The sequence below is a fragment of the Manis pentadactyla genome, chromosome 4 (assembly GCF_030020395.1).
Source record: "Manis pentadactyla isolate mManPen7 chromosome 4, mManPen7.hap1, whole genome shotgun sequence".
Lineage (NCBI taxonomy): Eukaryota > Metazoa > Chordata > Mammalia > Pholidota > Manidae > Manis > Manis pentadactyla.
Window position 1 is genome coordinate 44,584,722 of NC_080022.1, and position 25,470 is coordinate 44,610,191.

Here is a 25,470-nt window from a genome sequence, read left to right on the forward strand (position 1 = left end):
CGCAGGGGAGACACAGCAAAACCTGAAACACAATCCATGTGCTTGAAACCAAACTTAAAAAGTGTGTGCCACCTGCCAGGCACGCCTGCCTCCGTGGTACAGTTCATCTTCATCCTGAGCTTTTTGGCACTTTGTAGTTCAGTTTTGTAATGCAGAAACACAAGGCTCAGAAAGGTAAGGTCTCACAGCTCCTAGATGTCAGAGTTGGGACTGGAGCTTAGAGGTGTGTGGCTTAAACCACAGCTCTGCAGCTCAGGAGGGCTGTCCCTGGGTCCCGGGCTGCTGAGCATTCTGGGGTAGGTCAGGTGTAACACTGATGGCCCGGGTTGGGCGGTGCTCTGTCCTTCAGTTTTAGTGCACTGCCGGCCTTATGAGTGTTACTGATAGGAAGAGCATAGGTTTGAGGGTCCTGAGTTTTGGTTCCAGCTTTGTCCCCAAGCTTGTGTGACTTCTGTCTTTTTAAGGCTCAATTTTTTTCATCTGCAAAATGGGACCCTAAGGTCCCGTTCTCCAAGCCTTACAGAGGAATTATGAAGAGCAGAGAAGAGATGGGACCTAGGCATGTTTTATAAACTGCACAGTGTTATATTTAGGAGGACTTCCAGTCTTACTATTATTGACCCTCCCAGCAGCCCTGTGAAATGGGCATGTTGGGAGCTATAATCCTTCAGTGTCCAGAAAGGGTGAGTGAATTTTTCAAGGTCACACAGCTGGCCAGATAGACCCAGGGAGATAAGGAAGAAGCATGGATTCTAACTTGAGCTCTGTCTCTGACTGCTTGGGAGATTTTGGACAAGCCCTTTCTCTCTGAGCCTCAGTTTCCTTATTTGTACAATGTGTGAGTCAGGAAGCGGAATGAGAAAGGGGGTGAATATAAGGGCCCTGTTGGTCCTAATGTCTAGGGCTCCCGGCCCCAGGCAGCGCCCACCACCTGCAGCCCCTCCTCACCTCCCACCTGGGTGTTTCAGGAGGTTAAGAGAGGAAGGAAGGAGGAGGCTCCTGGGGACCGGAGCTCAGCTCTCCCCAGCCCTGCCCCCTCCAAGGCTGGCCCTGGGCTGTCTGCTGTTCAGTGCTGGGGCGGTCTGGGCTGGTTTGCAGTCATTGACTGAGCAGTTTATAGTCAACTTACCGCTGTCTGTGTAATGCCCTGAGCAGAGGTCACCGAAACAAGAGATCCTTGGGGCCCAAGCCACCCACGTCACCAACTCTATCGTCATCCTCCTCCCAGGAGGAGGCTGGGTCTGGGAGTTGGCAAGGGAACAACAGGGCTGTGGAGGGGGGTGTCCTTTCTGCCCTCTCCCCCTTTACCAGAGGTGGCTCTGGGGCGGTGAGCTGAGTGACTGGGGTGTCCGTGGGGGCTGAGGGAGAGGGGAGGGGAGAGGGCATATTGCTGGGTATTAATGAATAACTGTTGATGGACTCACGTGTTCATGTGCTGTGGAGGCAGCATGGCAGGGTGGAAACAGCACACATTTTAGAGTCTACCAGGCCAGGATTCGAATCCCTCCTCCCTCGTGCTCCACTTCTCTGACCTTGACAGAGGGAGTCCCCTGCCTCCTTGAGCCATGCATGGCCCTGTGGGAGGAGTCAGTGGGGTCTCATGTGTGGGGACCGGGCACCACACATTGTTCTCTGGACTAGTGTTTGTGGCATGGGTGGGTCTCTGTGTGTGTGTTTAGGTGTGTGCACTGGTGTGGGTCTGTGTGGGTAAGGCATGTAGTTCGTTAGAGCCACACACTAAGGGAAGGGAGGAAAGTATGTTGTAAACCAGGCAGGCGTGCTAGAGGGGGAGGCCCCCACGTCCTCCATGGTCTTGTTGGGGCCTCATCAGAGCCCTCAGCAAATGCTGGGGCCCATCCTCCCCTGCCTCTCAGTGCCTGACAAATGGGAATTTCCTGGATTAAAGAAATATAAATATGAGGGAATAGAATCATCCAATTAAGATTTGGAGGTAAGGAACAGCAAATACCAACATGAATTAAGCTGTCCCTGTTTTTGAGGGGCTGGGGGTCTCGTGAGGGAGACAATTTTCTGCCTGATAGGGAGGGAGTAGGCTTCACAAAGATGAGCTGGGATTTGTAGGTTAAGTTCACCAGGCAGAGAAGATGGGGAAAGGCATTCCAGGCTGAAGGAAGAGCATATCAAAGGCACAGGGCGAAAGAGCAAGGCCAACATGTCAACACAGCTGCTGGGGAGTTCGGGGAGGAAGGAAGGTACAGAGGGAGTGGGGCTCAGCTCCACAGGGTCTGGGACGCCAAGCTAAAGAATGTGGACCTCACCCTTTAGATGAGACAAGAGAGAGACACGACCAACTTAGCAATTCAGGAAAGTAATCAGGCTGACATCCGGAAGAGGAAGGTTCAGGGACAGCCAGACCAGTGCAGGAGGTTCCTTCTCTGGTCCAGGTGACGGGTGACTAAGGTGGCTAAGGCAGAATTTGAACTATAGGACTATAGGAACTGAGAAGACATTTCCCGTTCATCAGATGTATGTTACCTGCTGCAGCTGGGCACGGAGCAAGCACTTCTATCTGGTTTATCACATTGAATTTCTGAAGCAACTTGGTCGTATTTGGTGGTCATCTGGGCCTCAGGCATGAAAGGGGAGACAGAATCGGGGCAGATCTGTAGGTGGGGCAATTAGGGATGTTGCCCTGTTGGCTACAATGGGGCACGGGAGCGGTCCAGCTTTTGCATCTGCCCACAGTTCCCCTAACCCCCACTCCTGCCCACCCTTCTGGAGCCCAGGACCAGCCCCCTGACTGGTGGCTGATGGATCTGTCTTCTCTGGGGCCCTCCCCTTCCCTCTTCCCTCTCCCTTTGGGGACTGCTCGGTGCTCCACCTGAACACATTGTCTGCCTGTGTGCACTCCTGCTGAGAACTCCAGGGCTCCCACTGCTTCTGGATAAAGGCTTAACTCAGCTTCATGTCTTATCTCCTGTCTTAAGCTTCAACTCTGCTAGATCCCCCCTCTTAAAAGGACTTGTAAGATGCTTTGGCCTTTCCTTCTCCTCCAGGCTTTTCACAACAGTGATGTTGATGATATATAGTGATGGTGATGGTGATGGTGGTGGTGGTGGTGGTGGTGATGGTGGTGATGGTGGTGATGGTGATGATGGTGGTGATGGTGATGGTGGTGGTGATGATGACGGTGATAGTGGTGGTTATGATGGTGGTGGTGGTGATGGTGATGATGGTGGCGGTGGTGATGGTGATGGTGGTGGTGATGGTGACGGTGGTGATGGTGATGATGGTGAGGGTGATGGTGATGAGGGTGATGGTGATGGTGATGGTGGTGATGGTGATGGTGGTGATGGTGGTGGTGGTGATGGTGATGGTGATGCTGGTGATGGATGGTGGTGGTGGTGGTTATGATGGTGGTGATGGTGGTGGTTATGGTGGCGGTGGTGATGGTGATGATGGTGGTAGTGGTATTGATGGTGAGGGTGATGGTGATGGTGGTGATGGTGGTGGTGATGATGATGGTGATAGTGGTGGTTATGATGGTGGTGGTGGTGATGGTGATGGTGGTGGTGGTGATGGTGATGGTGGTGGTGATGGTGACGGTGGTGATGGTGATGATGGTGAGGGTGATGGTGATGAGGGTGATGGTGATGGTGATGGTGGTGATGGTGATGGTGGTGATGATGGTGGTGGTGGTGGTTATGATGGTGGTGATGGTGGTGGTTATGGTGGCGGTGATGATGGTGGTAGTGGTGTTGATGGTGAGGGTGATGGTGTTGATGGTGAGGGTGATGGTGATGGTGGTGGTGGTGATGGTGATGATGGTGATGGTGATGGTGGTGGTAGTGGTGGTGATGGTGTGTTGGTGATGGTGATGATTGTGATGATGGTGATGGTGATGGTGGTGATGGTGGTTGTGAGGTTGATGATGGTGATTACAATGGTGATAATGATGTTGGTGATGGTGATGGTTATGGTGATGGTGGTGGTGATGTTGATGGTGATGGTGATAGTGATGATGATGGTGGTGGTGGTGGTGGTGCTGATGATGGTGAGGGTGAGGGTCATGGTGATGGTGATAGTAATGGTGATGGTGATGATGGTGATTGTGATGGTGGTGGTGATGGTGAGGGTGATGGTGGTGGTGGTGGTGAGGGTGATAATGGTGATGGTGGTGATGGTGACCATGGTGATGGTGATGGTGAGGGTGATGGTGGTGGTGAGGTTGGTGGTGGTGGTAGAAGTAATGGTGGTTATGATGAGGATGAGGATGGTGACTGGGCCATGAGGTCATGAGGCAGAGGAAGGGGCAGCTTCTAGAAGGTAGAGAGCCAACAGTACAGAGGATGCAGAGCATCCTTCGTGGTATGGAAGATGCCCAGGCCCATAACTTATTTCTAGACATTTAGGGGAAGCTAGAATCTCTCCATCCATCATTCCCTTCTCCTCAGCAGGAAGGAGCTTTTCTGGTACAGACAAGTGTCTTTTACTCACTGGATCCTGTGGGAAAGGAGAAAAGGAGCTGCTTTTTATGACCCTGATATAACACCATAGGGGCTCATCAAGTATTTGTTAAGTTTTCACTTGAAGAGAGCAAGACTCAGAGAAGTCATCTGATTTCACCTTCAATAGCATCAAACTATGATTGAGCACCTACTATGTACCAGGCATGGTGCTGGGCAATTCCTTATATATTGTCTCATGGAATCCTTGCAGCAACCCAGGGAACAGGCATCATTAGCCCTATTATTTTTTTTTTTAGATAATTATTTTTTTATTGAAGGGTAGTTGACACACGGTATTACATTACATTAGTTTCAGGTATACAACATAGTGATTCAATATTTATATACATGACAATTCTAGGTACCAGCTATCACCATACTAAGCTGTTACAGTATCTTGACTATATTCATTACATCCCGTTTACTTATTATTTTACCATTGGAAGTGTATACTTTTTTTTTTTTTGTGAGGGCATCTCTCATATTTATTGATCAAATGGTTGTTAACAACAATAAAATTCTGTATAGGGGAGTCAATGCTCAGTGCACAATCATTAATCCACCCCAAGCCTAATTTTCGTCAGTCTCCAATCTTCTGAGGCATAACAAACAAGTTCTCACATGGAGAACAAATTCTTACATAGTGAATAAGTTCTTACATGGTGAACAGTACAAGGGCAGCCATCACAGAAACCTTCAGTTTTGCTCATGCATTATGAACTATAAACAGTCAGTTCAAATATGAAGCCCTATTATTTTTAAATTGCAGTAAAATACACATACTATAAAATTTACCATCTTATCCATTTTTAAGTATATAGGTCAGTAGTGCTAATTACATTCACATTGTGCATCCATCTTCAGAACTCTTTTCATCTTGCAAAACTGAAATGGTGTACCCATTAAACAACTCCCCATCCCCCAACCTTGTCTGTGGCAACCACCATTCTATTTTCTGTTTCTATGAATTTGACTAGTCTAGGAACCTCATATAGGTGGAATCCTACATAATTTTTTTGTGTGTGACTGGCTTATTTCTTCAAGATTCATCAGAATGTCTTTCCTTTTTAAGGCTGAATATTGTTTTATTGTATGCATATACCACATTTTGTTTATCTGCTCATCCATTGAAGGATAGTTGGGCTGCTTTCACCTTTGGGCTACTGGGAATAGTGCTGCAAATGTCTCTTTGAAGCTAGCCCTATTTCATAAAGAAGCACAGAAGGTTTTTGGGGAGATGACCTGCCCGAGGATTTTCATCCAGTCTCCCAGGCTACAAAGGCAGGGTTCCTTCTGTCTTATCCCACTGCCTCCTTCACAACCTACCTCACCTCTGCCACCCGGTATTTGCCCCATGGTGCTGCACTCAAAGAGATTTATCTCTGAAAGTTCAGGGATAGGGATTGGTGGGCACAACCTCAGCCATCCACTTCTCTGTTCCCCACCACAGTCTCTGTGCCTTGAAACACGACAATGATCCACTTTCCACTAATGCACCACATATTGATGGAGCACCTGCTCCATGCCAGGCACATTCTGGGCACTGGATGAGGACCCTGGGAAATGACAAGATATGATCTTCTGCAGGACAGGGATGGTCTCATTTCCTCACTGCTGCCCCCTAGTGTCTAGAAAAATGCCTGGCATTGCTCAGTAAATGGGTGAATGAATTGGCAGGAGCCCAGAGATCCATCCACCTACTGGTGCTGGGCCTTGAGAAGGCCCCTCTGCTTTCAGATGGGGAGGCCACCCTGGCTGAGATTCCCTCCCATGGTACATGGAGAGATCAGGCCCATGCTCTGGGGTGAGCAGCCACCAAGGATGTACCTAGGCAGCCGCACAGAAGCCTTGTCTCCTTTGCCCTGCAGATCACTTTCACACCCGCTGACTCTGATTTCCAAGGCATCCTGTCCCCAAAGGTGCTGGGACTACTGGAGAATGGGCTCGCTAATGAAATGAAGAGGTAGGTGCTGGCCCTTGGGGCCTGGGATACAGGGGAGGGGCAGTGAGCCCCTCAGGTAAGTGTCCCCTTTCAGGGGTGAGTGAGGCAGTGGGGTGGGAGGGGTGGGTGTTGTCTCCTCCCCTGGCTCCAGGTATGGTCTTGCTTTCCCACTTAACTGAGAACATACTATTAGAAATCATGGATTGTTTTGAATTCCCAAGTCTACGAGGCAGGCATTATTATTCTCATTTTACAGATGAGGAAACTGAGGCTCAGATCTGTTATCCTGTTTATAGTGAACTAGTGGCAGGTCAGAAAACAAAAAGAGGTGTGCCCCTAAATCCCTAGAAGCTGTGACTACTACTCTGGCAAGTGACTAGAGACACAGCCCTGGGCTCTGCCACTCATCGACTATGTGGTTCTGGGAGAGCAACTTACCTCTCTTTGCCCCATCTGTTAATAGGGATACTAATAGTACCTTCCTCCTAGGGCTCCAGGGAGGGTTAAGTGTACAAGCAAAGTGCTAAGAACAGACCCTGGCGCATTGTAGGCCCTTGGTAAGTGTTTTTCGTCATTAGCAAGAAGTGCTTCCTATGCTCCAGAGACCAAACCAAACATTTTGCACCCATTTCTTCCTTCAGTCCTCATAGAAACCCTGTGAAGTGGGGAGTGATGAGCCCTTTATACAGACGTAGAAACGAAGCTCAAGAAGTGCAGTCACAGGCCCTAAACCTCACAGGAAGTCAACACTGAATCAGGCCAGACCTGCCTTCCTCCCTGGAGGTGCAAGCCCTGGCTCAGACGGACATGGCATGGCAGAGAACACTCCAGCCCGGAGAGGCAGTGGGACCAGCCACCCTCCCCAGCCCTGGACGCTGTGACGTTATGCTCAGAAGGCTGGGCTGCAGGGCCAGGGTCTGTGGCCAGGGCTCTGGATCTCTCTTTACTTTGCGTGGGCAGAGTAGTGATGGTATTTTCTGTTCCTGGCACACAGAGTGATGAAATGTCCCCAGGGGAATGAGGCAGATAAACCCCTGTGGGCACGGGGGCCGATCTCAGGATGGGTCACATGGCAAGAGCTGCTGTGACAGAGTTGGACCTCAGGTGTGACCCTGAGTTCTGGGCTCCTCCCCCTGTGACCCTGGGCAAGGGACCTAGTTTCTGAGCCCCACTGTGCAGAGGGACTGTAGAGAGCAGGAGAGAAGGCAGTGCCTGGAGCCCCAGCACCACCACTTCATGTCTGGGTCCCCACTGAGGCACGCCGTCTGAAGTTTCTGTGCGCCTCGGTTTCCTCCCGTGTCCCCCAGCGTTCTGGTGAGGGTTAGATGAGAGCTAACCGACAGAGGCAGGCAGGCAAGGAGCACCAGTGGCTGGGTTTTCCCTGCCGAGATGTCCTCCGAACAGTGGGAACTATCACTGTGCTTCAAGGGGTCGATCAGATTAAATGGAGGGATGGGGTAATGCCCTTAGCCTGCTGTCTGGAGCCCAGAAAACTCTCAGTCAATGCAAATTAGTCTTCGTTTTGCAGTTGCCCCTTTGGGTTAACTTTGGAGACATGGAGTGAAAGGAACAGTGGACTGAGAGTCTGAACTCTCCCGCTTAACTTCTCTTACTGGGCCTCAGCCTCCTCAGGCATGAACATGATAGAGTTACGTCCCCCAAAGTCTTCTTTGAGGTCAGGGGAGAGCAGACGCCCAGAGCAGCAGCCTAGGGGACAGCACTCACATCTGTTGGGTGGACCTTTGCCCACCCGCCTGTCCTCTCTCCCACTGTCTGCCATGCCACGTCTAGCTCTCAGGCTCCCTACATCAGGCTGTGGGAGGAAGCCGCCTATGACCAGAGTCTGCCTGACTTCAGCCACATCCGGATGAAGGACATGGGCTGCAGAAAGGACCCCAGCCCTCTGCTGGCCCCCAAAGGACAGCCTCAGTTGGGAGCCAGCCATGGAGGAGAAGGTGGCCCTCACCGCGCTCAGGCCGGGCAGGCGGCTGCTGTGCTTGTCCACAGGGGCTCAGACGAGGAAGAGGGAGAAAGAAACCCAGTTCGGAGCAGGCCCGGGTAAGTGTGCAGCGGGCAGGGGTGGGGGTGCTGCCCAGTCCCGGGCTGAAGAGGAGGGCACGTGGGCGACTGAGAGCTGGCTGGGGACATTTTAGGAGTAAGGGGGGCAGTGAGGCTGGAGACGCCCAGAGAGGCAGCAGGTGTAGCCGATGTATGAGTCTGGGCTTCGTCAGGTGCGCCTGAGTTCAAATCCCAGCTCCTCTGCTGCGTAACCTTGTCAAGCTTCTTGCCCTCGTGACCCTCAGTTTCTCCCCACGGGCATAATCACTCCTCAGAGGGTTATGTGAGAACTGGAACAGTGCATTTAAGTGCCAGGCACACCGCAGGCCCCTGGGCTCTCTGAGTTGGCTTTGTGAGTAGCTGGAGGCAGGGAGCCAGAGGACCTGAGCGCAAGTCCAGACTCTGATGCTCTTGTGCACCGCTGCCTCAGGCAGGTCATTCCCCACACGTCCTTGGCTTTTTATGAACTGGGTTCCACATTCACCTATTGATTCACATTACACTCGTCCTATCAACAGTACTGGGCACCTACTCTCTGCCACACCTTGATGTCCCCACCTTGCAGGCGCTCCCAGTCCAAATGGGGGAGGCAGACGAGGAAACAGAGGTGACACCCAGTGTGATGGGGACTGAGGGTCCAGAGGAGACCCCTGGAGGGGAGGAGTGACCGGGTTTGGATAATAACATTATAATGGTCCATTCCTTGAGCACCAACCATGTGCCAGACATTGTGCAAAGTGCCCCGTACACACTCTGTGCTGTAAGCCTAGGAGACAACACAGCAATGTATACAGTAGTCCCTCATCATCCTTGGGGGATACTCCCGAGATCCCCAGCAGTGCCTGAAACCTTGGGGTCCTGAGCCCCATACGTACTGGTCTTTCTTATTCCACACAAACCTATGATAAAGCTTAATTTAGATCTCAGACACAGTAAGAGATGAACAACAATAAAAAATGATAAAATGGAATGATTCCAACAGTTTATTGTAATAAAAGTTACATGAATGTTGCTCTCTCAAAATATCTTATGGTTCTGTACTCACCATTGTGATGCTGTGAGATGATGTGATGCCTCCGTGATGAGATGAAGGGAAGTGAATGACACAGGCACTGTGATGCAGCCTTAGGCTCCTGCTGACCTTCTGACTAACGTCAGGAGGATCATCTGCTTCCAGACTGTGGCTGACTGTGGGTACTTGAACCTGCTGAAAGTGAAACTGTGGATAATGGGGGACAACTGTACTATTAATTCCCCCACTTTCCAGGGGAGGAAACTGAGGCCCAGATAGGTGAACTCACCTACCTGGGGCCTTGCAGCAAATGGCTTGGATTTGGACCCAGGCAGTCTGACTCAGGGCCACCCTCGCTCTCTCAGCCTTTGCCCCTGCAGCTCCCTGGCCAGTCCCCAGGGCCCTGCACCCTTGGCTTCCTTCCAAGATGACCTGGACGTGTACTCCAGTGGAGACGGCAGCCCCAGTCTATCACCACCTGAGGGGGAGGAGCCTCACCCCATGCCGCAGGTGCCCTGGGCCTCCAGGTGCCAGCTGGACCGCTTCCATGACTTTGCCATGATTGATGCCCCCATGTTGGAGGATGTGCCTCCAGAGGGGCAACAGCAGGCTGCAGCCCTGTCCAGCTACTGGAAGCAGTCCCCCAGGGCAAAGGAGGAAGACGAGGCAGCTTTGGACACAGGTGTGGAGGAGCCAAAGCAGGAAGAGGAAGACTTGTACTATGGGCTGCCAGACAGCCCCGGGGACCCCCTTCCGGACAAGGAACTGGGCTTTGAGCCGGACGCCCAGGGCTGAGATGGAACTGCTCCCTGGGTTCTAGCCTGGCACCACTACTAATCCACAGGGGACCTCACAAGGCCTCAATTTTCTTATCTGCAGAATGGGGTTATTTGGAGGTTCATATGCACCAGCAGATCTGAGAGCATGAGCGATGCGGGGAAATACACAGGGAGGGGCAGTTACTATCAATGGGCCGTGGTTGTTCCAACTGTCCATTTTCTCTGGTGAAGCTTTGAAGGGAAACTATGATTCATTAAGAAGATATGCAGCAGCTGGGGCCCCCAGGAGACTTTTCTCCTTCCCCAAGCTGGCCTTGGTGCTACCCCTGGGTCCCTGATCCTCTGTGAAGGCCTCTCAGGGCTCCTGTTCCTGTTGAGTCTTTTAGTCCACATGGTAGATGTTATGATCCATCTCTACTCAGAGTTAACCACATCGATCGCACCCACATCCCTCCTGGGGTTCCCAGTGCCTCAGGATCCAAAACCATCTGCGACTGACCTCTGCTGAACTTGTCTGCCTGGCAAATTCGGGCTCATCCTTCAAATCCCTGTGCAGACGTCCCTTCTCTGAAAGCTTTTCCTGATGTCACAGCCTCCTGAAACAAGTCAGTCCTGGCTCTTCTGGGCCACCTTTGGGCCTTGCACATTTATCGCTGCAGCATGACAGCTGCTCAAGGCTTCTACCTTGCTTTTCTCACCTCAGCATCTCCCATGCCCAGAGTCAGTGGTCACTGAGGATGTACGGAACTGGCCAGGACCCAGGCACCTTTTGTGGATAATGCTGCTCTCCCCCACTTCCCTAAGCCTTAGGCTCCAGCCCCTTTACTCTCTGGCATTCAGACCTCCATATTGCCTGCATAGGAGTCACAGAATCAGCCCAAATGTCCCCAGGGGTTACCCTCTTCTTGCAGAATACATCTGTAATGGCTTAGGATTGTAGGTGAAATTAAGCTTCCTGGCTTCATCCAGTTTGGTTCAGGTGGCATTTACTGAGCATCTACTGTGTGCCAGACACTGTCCCGGATCTTTAGGGGTAAGGGACATGAACTGATAACTATTCTTGCCCTCAAACAGCTCACAATCTAGTGAGCTTGGTCTTGTAAGTTAAGGGCAGAAAGCAGAGCAGAAGCTGAGGTGGGAGCAGAGAAGTTAAAAATTGACAGAGTGATAACCGCACATCCACCTGGGGCTGTGGATTGCAGGGAGAAATAGCTCAGGCTGCCTGAGCATCCTCTGAAAATATCCCTGTGTTGTGGCATCACAGAGTGATGCTTTTATTAGGCTAATCTGTGCAAAGCCCCTCTGTGCCTCAGGAGGCAGGTTCCGAGAAAGGGACAGTGGCACCACCTCAGACCAGGTCCACACACAGAGCTTGCATCCTGGTCCACCTGGGAGTGGGAGACTTACCTGAGCTGGGCCTCTGGGTCCGGGTTGGGGGTCAGGGTTGGAATGAGATGCCCCAGTTCTGAGCCAGAAGGGCATACCCTTGGAAAAGCCCCCCCCCCCCTTTTTTCTGGGCCATTGTTACCTCCATCAGGAAAGCCTCCACAGGGCACATCCCTGCTGCTGTCACATGTTCTCACTCATGACCCCCAGACATGGCCCTGTGTCCTGCCTACTAAGGCAGAGGAGCAGGTGACCTGTATCCGAAAGAGCACCAGCACAAATGGCTAAAATAAAAAAGGTTTCAATGTTTAAAGGGGTCACCTTCATTTAAGTGCAAATTCTTTTATGGGAAGCACTCATTCCCCCTCTAGGCAGGGTGAATGAGGCGTCACATCTGCCCAGTCCTCCGGGCACTCTCTGGAAAGTGACCAACAAGTACAGTGGGACAGCAGGTGGCACGGAATCTCAGGAGGGGCCCCCATCCCTGAATCACAGCTGCACGCATGCCCCAGACCTCACCAGAGAACCAAGAGCCTCTGGCTGCCAGGCCCACCAGTGAACAGATGCTGAGCTCCAAGGACTGCCTAGGGGGCTCGGGGCAGTGGGAAGAGGTGGTGAGACTAGGCTTTTGGTTCCAGCTCCGGCCCCACCCAACCGCCCTCCCTGCTGCGTGATAGGGAGCCCATGCACCTGGTCTGCCCAGGACAGTCTTGGGTATGGCCACAGTCCCCACTTAGTTATTAGTACCCTTCCACTCTCAAAGGTATCCCATTTGGACGATAAATTATGCATTTACCTACTCTGTGACCTTGGGCAAGTTCATTTGCCTCTGTGGACCTCACTTTCCTCATGTGCAAGAGGGAGATAGATGACAGACCCCCATCTTTGACTTCTGCAGGGGTCGGGGGTGGTATTCGATAGAAGCCACCTGCCAGTGCCCTGAAGGAGGAGACACCAGCAGATTCCCTGTAGTTAATAGTTGGGTTTAGTACTCATTGCAGTGAGGGGAATGGTTGCATGGGAACTCTGAGGTCTCTCTGTAAGAGGGTGAATACGGACTTACTATGGGGTTTGGGCTGGTGTTGGGTGATTTAGGGGAGCATCTAGGGAAGTAGGGCTCTGCTCCTGATTGGCTACTGCTGGGAAGCAGGGCTAATTCTATGGCTGGGCGTCTTCATCAATCTGATCTAGAAGAGGGGAGATGAGAGCCAAGCTAGGGCTGTCTTGGCAGAAGAGCAGGCACCCCCAGCCAGGAGGGTAGGTGTCTGGTTATTCCTGTGGCTAAGACAATGTTCATGTTTTGTGTGCATTCAGCCATGGCTGCTGAGTGGTCTCTATTTGGCTTAGCCCATCACGGTTGCAGAGTGGCCTCGCAGAATGCTGGTGCTCTGGGAAATCGTTCGGCAGAACACCTAGCTGAGCTGTGAGGCCAGGCTGGCTCCTGGCCACAGGCTGCCGCTCCTCGGGTCTCAGTGCCCAGGGGTCCTCCTCTGGGGCCGCTGGTGATGGTGGGAGAGCAATGTGGGGTGGGAGTAGAAGGTGCTGTGGATGTTCTTTAAAGGAAGAACTTTGAAGAGCTGGGCAGGACCCTTGTCCTGGTGGGCTCTGACCTTCCCCAGCTCTCTGATTTCCTCACCAGCTTTTTACAGCTGAAGTCCTACCATGCACTCCATTCCTTTGGCCTTGCCAACTCTGAGTCCCCACGAAGAGTACAGGCCTCTGGGCTAATTAACTGAGAGCAGCACAGGGTCTTCAAGCGGGTCCTGGGGGCAGCCGGGATGTTGAAAGGGTCTGGAGGCACAGCCTTGGCAAACCCTGGGCCCCCAGCTCTCAGCCCCAGGCTCTGGATTCATGGACCATGGCAGGAATTCCTGGTCTTCTCATACTCCTGTCAGGTCAGAGAGACTTTGGAAGTTTCCACTCTCCGGGGAGGAAAAAGCCTTGGAGGAAAAATTCCCCTGCCCTAAACTGGGAAAGAGAGTGGGCCTGGGGACAGTGAGCCGGGACTCTCCACACTGCTCGCCATGACCTTGAGCACGTGGCAGCCTCCGTGGACTTCTGTCCCTGTTCTCCGGATTGGGTGGAGGGGGACAAGAGTCCAGTCATGCTCTGAGTCCTTACCCACTGTACCAGGCACCCTCACACCTGTTACTCCATCTGCCTCGAAACAGCCCTAGGGACAGTTCTGTCAACCCCACATGACAAATATTTGTTCTAAATCCCAGACTCTGGAATCAGAAAGACCTCAGTTTGCACTCAGCTTCTGTCAGGTCTTTGCTGTGTGACCTTGGGCAAGTCACTTCCCCTCTCTGAGCCTCAGTGTCCACATTTTTGCAGTGGGGAAGATAATACCTACCTCTTAGGCTGTCGTGAAGGAATACTAATGGATTTAATGTTTCTGGCACATCATAGGTGTTCAGACCGTGTTGGTGGCCTTCCTTCCTTCTCCAGGTCTTGGTTTCCTCATCTGCACAGTGGGATCCACTCTGTCTTGCTTATAAATTGACAGTAAGTGAGTGGATTCACCCAGGAGAAGATGCGTGTGAAAGCTCTTTGCAAAGGGCAAAGAACATCTAAGGGGTGCCAGGTGTTAAGTAGCATGAAAGCTGACAGCAAGCAGCTTGGAGCTAAGGCACAGATAAAATACCTCCTGCAGGAGGGGAGGAGGGGATAGAGTGCTGAGAGCAAGCGGGAGGCACAGGACTGCTCATGTCTGGTCAGACCAGGCAGTAAACAGGCTCCTGAGCACCTGCTTGGCTGTCAGGTGCCCCATGTGTGTTAGCTCCCTGAATTTAATCCTGCTACCATCCCAGAGAGACGGGTATTCCTGGAGACAGAGCTGGAATTCAGACAGGTCCTCTGAGCCCGTGCTCTTTATGCCGTGCCACCTGGTTCACACATACAATATGACTGAATAATGCAGCTGCTCTGCTCTGTTCACCTGATCTCATTTAATCCTCAAGCCTGCGAGGTTGCTATGTTGTCCCCATCTTACAGATGAGGAAACTGAGGCCCAGAAAGGTTATATAATTTGCCCGTCCTTCCAGAGAAGGGATAAAGGGAGGAGAGGAGGGTAGGAATCATCCAGCAGCCCAGGTCATTCTGGCCCTAGTGAGACATACATTAACACACCAGGCAGTAGGGCTCCCTGAGCAGCTGTCTGTGCCTTTCCCTGTGTTAGTGCTGGGGGCAGACGCTCCCTGCTCCAATACCTTCTACGACTCCCCACTGCCCACAGGATAAGGACAGATTCCTCAGCCTGGGGTTTGAGGCCCTTCATGATCTGAGAAGCCTGGACTATCCTCTCAGGCCACTTTGTCCATCCTTCCCCCAGTGCATCAGCCCCTAGAAACCTGACCCTTCAAGCTATCCTGCCTTTGCTCAGGCTGTGCCCTCCCCCAGATAACCTTCATCTCCTTTCCTATCGTCCTTCAAGGCTCAGCCCAAATTCCACCTGTTCCCTTGCATCCGAACTGGCCGTCTCTTGCCTCCCATCCCACCCTCTCCTCTGAGCCCTTCTCACTCTAGGTCCAGCCCTTTTTATGTATGCCTGTCTTGCCACCTTGACTGAGAGGTCCTCAGAGGACAGGGCCTCTTCCTAGCTGTATTTCTGTGTCAGGACTTGGCAAAAGCAAATGGCAGTAGAGTTGGTGGAACAGCACCGAACTGACCAGAACTGAACTGAACCAGGTGCCCACTTTTAGGGCTCACTGGCCAGGCACACAAACTACATAGCAACACAGGAATGAGGGGTGCTGGCCTTGGCATAAGGAGCCATGTTTGAGACTGAGCTTCCTCCTGGCAAGCTCTGTGACTTTGACCAAGACACTTACCCTCTCTGGCCTTTAATTATCCGTGAAATGAGGCTAATATTATCTACCTGACAGCATGTTGGGAAGATTAGATGACTTTGTGTATATTGTGTGCTCAGTGTGTGCCTGGTGCCTGACAAGCCCTCAGGAAGTGGTAGTTGCCATTATTACTATCATTTGCAGAGATGGGGGGAATGTGTACAATGTGTAGTCATCAGGAGCCGGTTTAGACTTGGAATTGGCATTCAAGCACTGTATTACCAGCACTTCCCAAATGTAGGTCAGTAGACCAGGCTGAGCTGGTAGCATCAGACTCTCCTGGGAAGCGTTTAAAGTCCAGTGTCCTAGAACCACTTCCAGAGAGGCCTGGGATGGTCTGGACTTTGAATAAGTGAACCAGGTTATTCTAGAGTGCATAAAGGCTTAGTCTTGTTTTTAAGGGGTTATCAAGAATTGGAATAGTTGGAAGGTGACCCAGAGAGCATGGGGTTTGCAAGTCAGGATTTAACCAGAGGGAATGAAGGGACAAGGGAATCTCAGGCACAGCCCCAGAGGAAGGAGGGAGGAAGAGGCGGCCCTGGGAAGCTGGAGGGCACTCACCTAGCTGGAGAGACGGAGGACGGAGTCAGAGCAGGAGACTGGGGTTGCAGCTTGGCCATGGGGCTCCTTGAATTCCTGCTGCAGAGCTCAGACTTCATCTAATGGGCAAGTGGGGACACAAAGAGAAGAATGTTTAGGGCATATTCTGGTTAACAGGTGTAAAAGAGAATGAAGGGGAACAAACTGGTAGCAAGAAAGCTGGCTTGTGGCTTGTGGCAGGGATTCAGTTCCCAGTCTGGCCTGTAAGAGGTTTCCTCCACCGGTGAGGGTGGCACTGAGTGGATGGCAGGTCAGCACTGAAGCTTGGTGGAGCCAGTGTCCCACATTCCTCATTGCTGGCCACAAGCCCCACTGAGCAGAGCAGGGGACCCCGTGGCAGAGACTGGAACCTGGGCTAAGGCCTTGCCCCTTTCAGAGAGAGCCCGGGGGGCGGGGCCTGAGTGACCCACAGATGCCCAGGTCAGATAACAGACACCACAGGTGATTTTCAGATGGTGAATGTTCCCAAGCCACCTGTACATCCTTTGGGTTGAACCCAGACAAGAGCAGCTTGGGGCGGCTGGTTGGTGGGCAACAGCAAGCTCTGGGTGCCCATTCAGCCAGCCTGGGGCAGGGAGAGGGAGGGGAAGATTTCATTCCATCACTCCTTTATTAATCCATTCATTTATTCTGGCTATGTGTACTCCCTAAGCACCTGCTTGGTGCCACCCCCCCATGTCAGGCATTGTCTGCGGGCACCTGACTTTGGAGACCCCCGCTCCCTTGGGGTAACTGCAGAATGAACAGTGACAGGCCGGGGCGGTCAGTGCAGAGGGAAGCACAGCGGGAGTCAAGAGCCTCTCAGAGAGGTGACTCGCACAGAGCTATGTGCTGAAGGGCTCATTTGGGAAGAAAGGGAGGAACGGCAGCTTGGACAAAGGCTGGAACTCCGGAGTCACCCCGCCATGTTCAAGGATTGGCCCAGGGGTAGGTGTGAGCAGGGCTTAGGGTAGCTGTCTATGGTGGCTGCACAGGACAGGGTGATGGGTGGGGTCCTACCCAGGATGGGCTGTGGGTCCCACCCTAGCACTCAGGGGAAGCCTCAGCCTATTTGAATGACAAGGACATGGCTAGAGTGTCCACAGGGGGACTTTGTAGCACTCAGAGCTACCCAAAGAATGGGCGGCAACATCGAGCAGACAGAGGTTATAATTCTTAACGGAGAGAGACAGAGGGGGAGAGAAGTGCTAAAAATGAGACAGAGGAAGAAGAGGCATTCACCCAGAGGGAGCATCAGTGACTGCATGAAAGAAGGAAACGAAGACACGGTCAAGCTCAGGAATAATCAAAGGGGTGCCAACTAAAACCACTAGAAACCGTGTTTCGCCCATAACATGGGTGTATTTTGTAAAGATAATAACAAGGGGTGTTGGCTGACTGTGAAGGACAGGGCTGTTTACTTTGCTGGTGGGAGTAGAAATGACACAAGCTTTTGGCAGAGGGCAAATGGCAAACACGTGGTAAGTGCCTCCACAGGTGGGCCGCCCCTGATTCCACAGTTCCCCTAGTAGGAACTTATCCTAAGGCACTAATTGCACAGGTACACCAAGATGGACTTTATTGTGGCATTGTTCATCACAGTTCGAATGTGGAAAGAACCTAAACATCGAGCAATAGGAGAATGGCTAGTAATTATGCTACACTGTGCAAGGGAATAGTTATGTGGTTATTAAAAATGGTGACCCTTCTGATGGAATCAAATCTCCTTCCATCCACCTGCTCTCACAGTGCAGCAGGATAGCTGTAATTTCACAATACTTCACTTTGTGAAGCTCTTTGATAGACTTTCTGTATTCCCCATTCGATTCTAAGCTCCAGTAAGGCAAGGACTCAAGGACCCAACTGTGTTCATTATCACGTCCTTGGTGCCTAGCTAACTTCCTGCAGCACAGTAGGCCTTCAATAAATAATTGTGAAATGAATGACTGAGTCTATATTTCTTTCTTTTTTTTTTAACATTTTTATTAAGGTATGATTGATATACACTCTTATGAAGGTTTCACATGAAAAACAATGTGGTTACTACATTTACCCATATTATCAAGTCCCCACCCATACCCCAATGCAGTCACTGTCCATCAGCGTAGTAAGAAGCCACAGATCCACTATGTGCCTTCGCTGTGCTACACTGTTCTCCCCGTGATCCCCCACACCATGTGTACTAAACATAATACCCCTCAGTCCCCTTCTCCTTCCCTCCCCACCCACCCTCCCACACCCCTCCCCTTTGGTAACCACTAGTTCATTCTTGGAGTCTCTGAGTCTGCTGCTGTTTTGTTCCTTAAGTTTTGCATTGTTGTTATACTCCACAAATGAGGGAAATCATTTGGCATTTGTCTTTCTCCGCCTGGCTTATTTCACTGAGCATAATGTCCTCCAGCTCCACCCATGTGGTTGCAAATGGTAGAATCTGTTTCTTTCTTACTCCTGAATAGTATTCCATTGTGTATATGTACCACCTCTTCTTTATCCATTCATCTACTGACGGACACTTAGATTGCTTCCATATCTTGGCTATTGTAAAAAGTGCTTGACGTGGAAAGATGCTCATGATATAAAATTAATAAAAGAGAGATTAAAAAGTAGAATGCAGAAAACTCTCCTTCCTTGGTACTGTTCGGAGGGATCACAGCTATGTGAGATAACGTGACCCCTATTTGTGTAAGCCGCTGAGCTTGCAGTTGAACTCACTCCCAGCAGACACAGGCTATGATCCCATGTATATCTTTGCACAAATATGACTAGAAAAAAATTAAAGACATCTCTGGGTGATGGGATCCTTTATGAAAGTTTTATAATAAGCATGTAAATAATGATAAGAAAATAACTTTTCTACATTCGGAAAATACACAATAATTTAAAAAAGTTTTTTAAAATAAAAAAATAAACACATCTGAGTTTCCAGAAAGTAGTCCACTCTCACCTCATCAGTGAAGTTGAGGGAAGCCCAGTGGCCACCTGCTGTGGGCATGCTGGAGAAGGGACTCAGGCACCCACGGTGGGGTGGGAGGTGGAGGGAGGCGGAACTTGACCTACAAAGGTCCCATCCAAAGCAGGTGTGAGTCCAGCCTTATGAGGGATGAAGGCCGATGTCATGGTCCCAGGGAAGCAGGAAACCAGAGGCTCTGTGAGGAAGGGTGAACTGAGCAGGGGCCCCAGTGTGGCTGCGAGGGGCTGGGAGTTACTCTCCAGCTCCCTCCTGTCCTCTCCCACTCCTGCCCCCACCTGCAGATCCGAGGACCCCCCTCCTACTGGGCTTTGAGCACGTCCCTTGGCCCCCACAGGATGTGTCATGCTCGCCCTGAGATTAGGCCCCCAGGCCTTCTCTGCTGGCCCATCTGCCAAGCCCGTTCTCAGCAAGGGCGGGGGTATGACTGGATGACCAGCAGGAAGGGCCACGCCAGGACCTGGGCCTGAGGCCCCTCGGGGATGGCGTGGCTGTGGGGTCTGCAGGGGGACTGGGAGTCAGCAGCATCTGTATTGGCTATAAACACAGGTTTATACCAAGCACTACTGCCGTCTCTTCCCACAACAAACCAGGGATTATCTCTGTGAAAGTGACCCTGGGAAATCAGAGGAAAGAGGAAAAAACTTGCCAGCAGAGAAGGAAGGGAAAACACACCTAGGGAGTGGTGTTCTCTCCTCAGCAAACACCTCCAGGGGCATCACCGTGCCGCAGGGGGACGCAGCTGGGCTGACAACAGCCAGCCTTCTCCCGTGTGCTGTTCTTAGCCAGGTGCACAGTTCAGCTAACCTAGGCTTCTCCCCGGAAGGTGGTGTCACCAGGGAGGAATCAGGATTCTGCCTAGCAGCAGAAGATACAGCACAAGGGAGAGAGATCCCTTAAGGGCAGCAGGTTTCTTCCTGGGGTCAGGGAAGATTGGGCCATCAGTATGGTTTTTACCAGCATTCATTCCTGTGAGGAGTCTGGATTTGTTGGGGGAGCATTGTGTATTACCCTCAGTTCTTGTCCCCACCACAACAAAGAATTGAAGGGCAGAGACACAGTAATGAAGCAGAGTAACAGTTTTTTTAAAGTTACTTAAAGAGAGAAAAAGTGCAGCAGGTGATCTCAGGGAAGAGAGGCACCTTGAAAGGTTTAAGTTTTATTGAGAGAGGAAAGTCTACGCACTTGGAAAGTGTGGGCAACCTCAGAGAGGGGAGTGCACTGAAAAGTTTAGGGTGTGGGGTTTTATAGGCAGTTGAGGATTTTCAGGAAAACAACAAAGGGCCAGGTGCAGACCAGCCAATTGCCCTAAAATGTTCATTTTTGATAAGATATTAAGTTTCTTTTTTTTTAAACTTAGCACAAGAAATACACTTCTTTGATGCCTTTCCAGGATATCAGCTTCTGTTTGGAAGCATATCGATCAAGACTGTCTGCCCTGCCTCCAAGGTGGGCTGAGCCACTGTCCTTTTGATTAAAATGCAATCTTAGCTTTAAGATGGAATTTTTTTCTATCTTAAAGCTGGGCCTTTGAGCAGGCTAATGTAAATCTTACATTGGTGTGTTCTAATTGACACAGTGAAGACACAGGCTATGCTGAGATTCTTTTCTTTATCTGGGGAGTATTCCAACTTCTAAGCCAAGTTGCTCCTGGCCTTCGAGCTTTTTATTTTTAACTGGTTAAAAATAAAAAGTTTGAGTCCCTTCTAGTGTGCTTACTGGCCTTATTCTCTTTCCACCCTGCTCATGTCTATTTTCCTGCCTAGCAGGTATTAGCTATGACTGCCCCCTTTTCCTTTAGAATGGGGTAGACCTGAAACAGTGTGAAACAGCTTGATGTCAGTAATGACTCGTTTCCTTCTCTCTTCTGTTTCCTGCCTCCTCCTCCCTTCTGCTCCTTCACCATCTGAATTATGATGCTCAAACCATCTGCTTGAGCCTCAGTTTTCCCATGGAAATAACAGTCAATGCCACCCTACCTCTTCCTAAGGAGGATCTTTGATCTTCCCTGCTCAGGGTGTAGGATCCAGAGTGCACCCCTTATTGCCTGTGGGATCTTCCCCAGCCTCAGTCTCCTGACCCCTTAATGGGGTAGCAGTGTGGCCCACCTGCCTCCCAGGGCCCATGCATGGTCTGGCTGGGAGGTAAAGGTGGTTATTGCAGAGTGCATTTCAGGGCTTGGCTGCCCAGGCTCCCATGGCTGCCTTTCCTGCACCATTAACACCCTGACCAGGAGAGGAGGTGATGGAAATATTTTGCTTGGGGGTGAGGGCTAGTGGCCGGAAGCTGCAATGGCACATTCCTCTTGGTCCCTGCCTTCACTTGCCCTGGGGCCCTGGAGCTGCCGGGGATTCTTTCCTCTCACCCTAGACCTCAGGGCACTTGATGCAAATTGGGTGCATGCCCTTGGAGTCTTTGGATGCCAGTTGCTAGTCCCTGGTGATGCAGTTGGGTGCTTGTGTGGAGGGGTAGAGCCACCAGCCGACCTTTTATAGTCCCTGTGGTCCTTCCTCTCCCTCCAGTGAGGGTCTAACATGATGAATCCCTCCCCTTTGTTTGTGCTATGAGAACATAAAGCATTTTCAGAACTGACATCTCATTTGGCTTTAATGAGGTCAGAATTATTGTCACTTATTTTACTAATGAGTAAATGGAGGCTTGGAGACGGGCAGTGACATGGCCAGGGTCACACCGTGGATTCAGTGGCAGAGCTGGGATTAGAACTGTATCCTAGAACCCACCCTGGGGTCTTTTCTTTTCTGCTGCCCAGGCCTGTCTGTTTCGGGAGTACTGCCTGGAGGAGGGCGCCCTCTGCTGGCCAAGATGGGCACAGCCACTGTTCCAAATCAGCCAGGAACTTCTGGCAGAGGCCTTGTTCACTGGGCCCATCCCTTCCCTTCCCTCTTCCTTCCTTCCTCCGTCCCTTCCTGAAATCCTTCACTGTGCCCTTGAAATCCTGGTGGATCTCAAAGGATGCGTAAGAGTTATCAGATGAAGAATGCTGGGAAGGGCACCCTAGTAGGGGGCAGCATGTGCCAAGGCATGGACCTGCCTGGGGGTTGCAGAGTGGCCTTGGGCAATTTGGGCCCCTCCAAGCAGTGCCACATTTTCATTTTTCAAGGAATGGATTTGTGGTTCACTCAGAACCCTTAAGAGGGCTCATGAAATGCAGATTCCTGGGCCCAGCTCTGAGATTCCGAGTCAGTCAGAGGAATCTGCACTTCTCCATGGCTGGATTCCTGACCCCACCCTGCGGTTTGATGTAAGGCTGGGAAACAGTAGGACTGAGAGAGGAGGGCAGCAGTGTGCAGGGGTGGAGGGTGAGGCAGGCGTAGAGAGAGCCAGGGGGGTGGCTGCAAGAGCCCACCCGCTTGGACCACCCCATTTCCAATGCTCCCATCCCTCCCCCTATTGACACATTCCTCCTTCCCTTTTCATTTCCTGTACAGCTCTTATCTCTACCTCACAATGTACACACTTGACTTTATTATGTTTTTCTCTACAAGAGTGAGAACCGCTTGAGGCACGAGCTCCGTCTTGTTCACTGAAGTAACCCGGCGTCTAGAACAGTACGTGGCATGTGTAAGGTAATAGTGGGGGCCTGGGTGTGTACCAGCTGGAGACAGAAGTCAGAGAACAGTTTGGATGAGGCTGGGGAAAGGATGGGGCCCTCAACCAGCTAGACACCTCCCTCTAAGCGGCAGGGAGAGGTGGTGTGTGAGGTGGGTGCATGGCCTCCATTTTCTCTATGAAGTGGCCGGCAAGGGAGCCCCTGGGAAGAGAGGGGTGGGTGGCTGGAGCGTGGTGGGTCTGGAGTAGCTCCAGAGGAGGACCTTTGCAAGAGGTTAAAGCATTACCGAGACTGGCGCTCTGGTCACCACCTTTTGTTCAGAATCGTCCAGGACACTCTCCCCCTACCCCAACCACGGGAAGAGGCCTCATAAAACCCGGCCTCCTGTCCCAGTGTCCACAGCTGTGCCATGCACTGCTTCCTAGATGTGTCACCCATTACAGCTGGACCACAAACCCCAAGTTGCCTCCTCCAGGAAGCCTGCCTTGATCCAATGCCTGTCGACTAGGCTCCCGTAGCACCTAGCCTATCCCTTCCTTGTATGGCTGTATCCCCTTGCCGCTCATTACAGAGGCTTGTACCCTTCCTGCTTTCCTGAAAGGGGAGACAAGGGTAGGGCAGGGTCTGATCATCTTAGGGGCCATAGTGGACTCTCAGTGATGGTGGCAGTCGGACCTAGGTTTCATGTTGTGCACTGGGCGCCCTCTGCTGGCCAAGATGGGCACAGCCACTGTTCCAAATCAGCCAGGAACTTCTGGCAGAGGCCTTGTTCACTGGGCCCATCCCTTCCCTTCCCTCTTCCTTCCTTCCTCCGTCCCTTCCTGAAATCCTTCACTGTGCCCTTGAAATCCTGGTCCACCACCTACAACCCCCTCGCCCTCAAATGCCTCTCAGAACAATCCTTTTCCTTCTTGCTCTGCCCAAAGTCCCCCTGCTCCCCAAGACACTGCTTCCTCATGTTCTTCTCCCACAGCCCTTAACCTAGGGCATTAGGTGGGTACGGGTCCTCCTGCTTCCTCACTGACTCTTCCAGATCACTGTCCTGTCTCCATAATACTCAGTGTGGAAGCTCCTGTCATCACATTACACCCCTTTGTCCCTAAGACCTGGCTCATGGTCACTCCTGCTGGGGCGGTTCCAACATGCACACAGATAGCCCAATGAGTGCTCTGGGCTCTGGGCTCCTCCACCTCCAAAGACCTTGCCTCCGCTTTCTCTCAGGCCCCACTCCTACTTTATACTCGTATTTTTGAACCAAGAGTACCTCTTGGCCACTTGCCTACTTCCTTAGGATGAATTCCCAGAAATAAACGTGCTAGGTCGGAATGCATGCACATGTTGACAGTTTGGTACCAGCTAAAAGGAGCTGGTACTAAAGGAGCCAAACAGGACTGAAAATAGATGCAAAACCATATGGGAATTTAGTTGATGTCATTCCAACAGTGGCAAAAAGATGGTGGGTTATTGAATACATGGTACTGGAGCAAAGGGCTTGCATTCTGAAAAAGATAGCCTCACTCTTTAAACAAATGCAAATTCCAGCTGAAGTCAGGATTTAAATGTTAAAAAAGGAGAATTTTTATATGGTTGTGCTAAGGGGAGGACCTCCAAAAGCACTGCACAAAATCCAGAGGTCATTAAATAAAAGACTGATAAATTTGACTCCATAGAAATCAAAATTTTCTATGGAATAAAATACCATAAGATCAAAAGTCAATCGACAAATGGGGAAAATGGATCTGCAACATATATGACAGACAGCAGGCTAATTTTGATTAATACATTAAAAAAATGACTATGAGTCTTTAAACAAAAGGCCAACAGCCAAATTGAAAAATTAGTCAAAGGACATGAAGATACAGTTCAAGACAAATGTAGACAATGTTTTAATATGGGACAGATCAAAATGTTTGATGACTGTCTGTGATGGCCTGGGTGTGACTATGCGTGGCAGCTGCTTGTGGTGCGCACAGACATTCCCATTTTCCTCCTTCTGGGCACTGGTGTGATTACACATCTCCACCCTGGGGCCTAGGGGGACCCCGTGACTTTCTTTGGGAATTGAAATGGGAGTGGAAAGCATGTGGGTCTCTTCTATGTGGGAGCCCCAGTGATTCCCCACCTCCACTTTCCTTCTGCCGAGGTGCACAGCAATGTGCCCAGTGACAGTTACTTCTCCCGGCTGGTTCTGGGGTGAGGCGGTCACACAGCGGAGCACAGCCTATGGTGGACGTGTGTCATGCAAGAGAGAATAAGCCTCTGTCATTTTAAGATTTGAGGGTTGTGTGGCACTGAGGCAGAACCTAGCCTGTTCTGATTCCCCAAGCCTTGCTGGTGGAATTCTATCCATATAAGGCATTACCATTCTCTTTATGTAGAATTCTGCTTCTAGGAATTTATGAAACAGATCTACTCACACATGTGCAAAGTAGCTTGAAACAACAGAAATGTACCCTTGTAGTTCTGGAGGCCCAGGGTCTAAAATCCAGATGTCAGGGGGGCCACACTCTGTGCAAAGACTCTGGGGGAGAATTCTTCCTTCCTCTTCTGGCAGCTCACAGCATCCTGGGCATGTAGCTGCCTCTGTCTTCACACGGCCTTCCCCTGTGTGTGTCTTCAACCTCCCTCTGCCTTTTGCTTACAAGGACACTGTCACTGGATTTGGAGTCCACCAGATATTCCAGGATGACCCTTGTCTCAGGACCCTTAATTACACCTGGGATGCCTTTTTACCAAATGACAACACACGTACAGATGCTGGGTGACATCTGTGGTGGCCACCTCTCAGCCACCCACAGAGCAGTTCAGTGGCTGCTCGGAGATCACGCCAGGTCAGCCCTAGCCCGTCTTCCCGC

General features: G+C 51.2%; 1 protein-coding gene across 1 annotated transcript in view; it reads left to right on the top strand.

Moving 5' to 3' along the window:
• BSND (barttin CLCNK type accessory subunit beta) overlaps nucleotides 1–12,445 on the top strand; it is a 29,311-nt gene extending 16,866 nt beyond the window's left edge. Inside the window, exons 3-5 of the mRNA XM_057500236.1 lie at nucleotides 6,338–6,432; nucleotides 8,203–8,469; nucleotides 9,847–12,445. Coding sequence (XP_057356219.1) covers nucleotides 6,338–6,432; nucleotides 8,203–8,469; nucleotides 9,847–10,276 — 792 coding nt within the window. The 3' untranslated portion in view covers nucleotides 10,277–12,445. The remainder of the gene's footprint in view (nucleotides 1–6,337; nucleotides 6,433–8,202; nucleotides 8,470–9,846) is intronic.
• The last annotated feature ends 13,025 nt before the right edge of the window (nucleotides 12,446–25,470 follow it).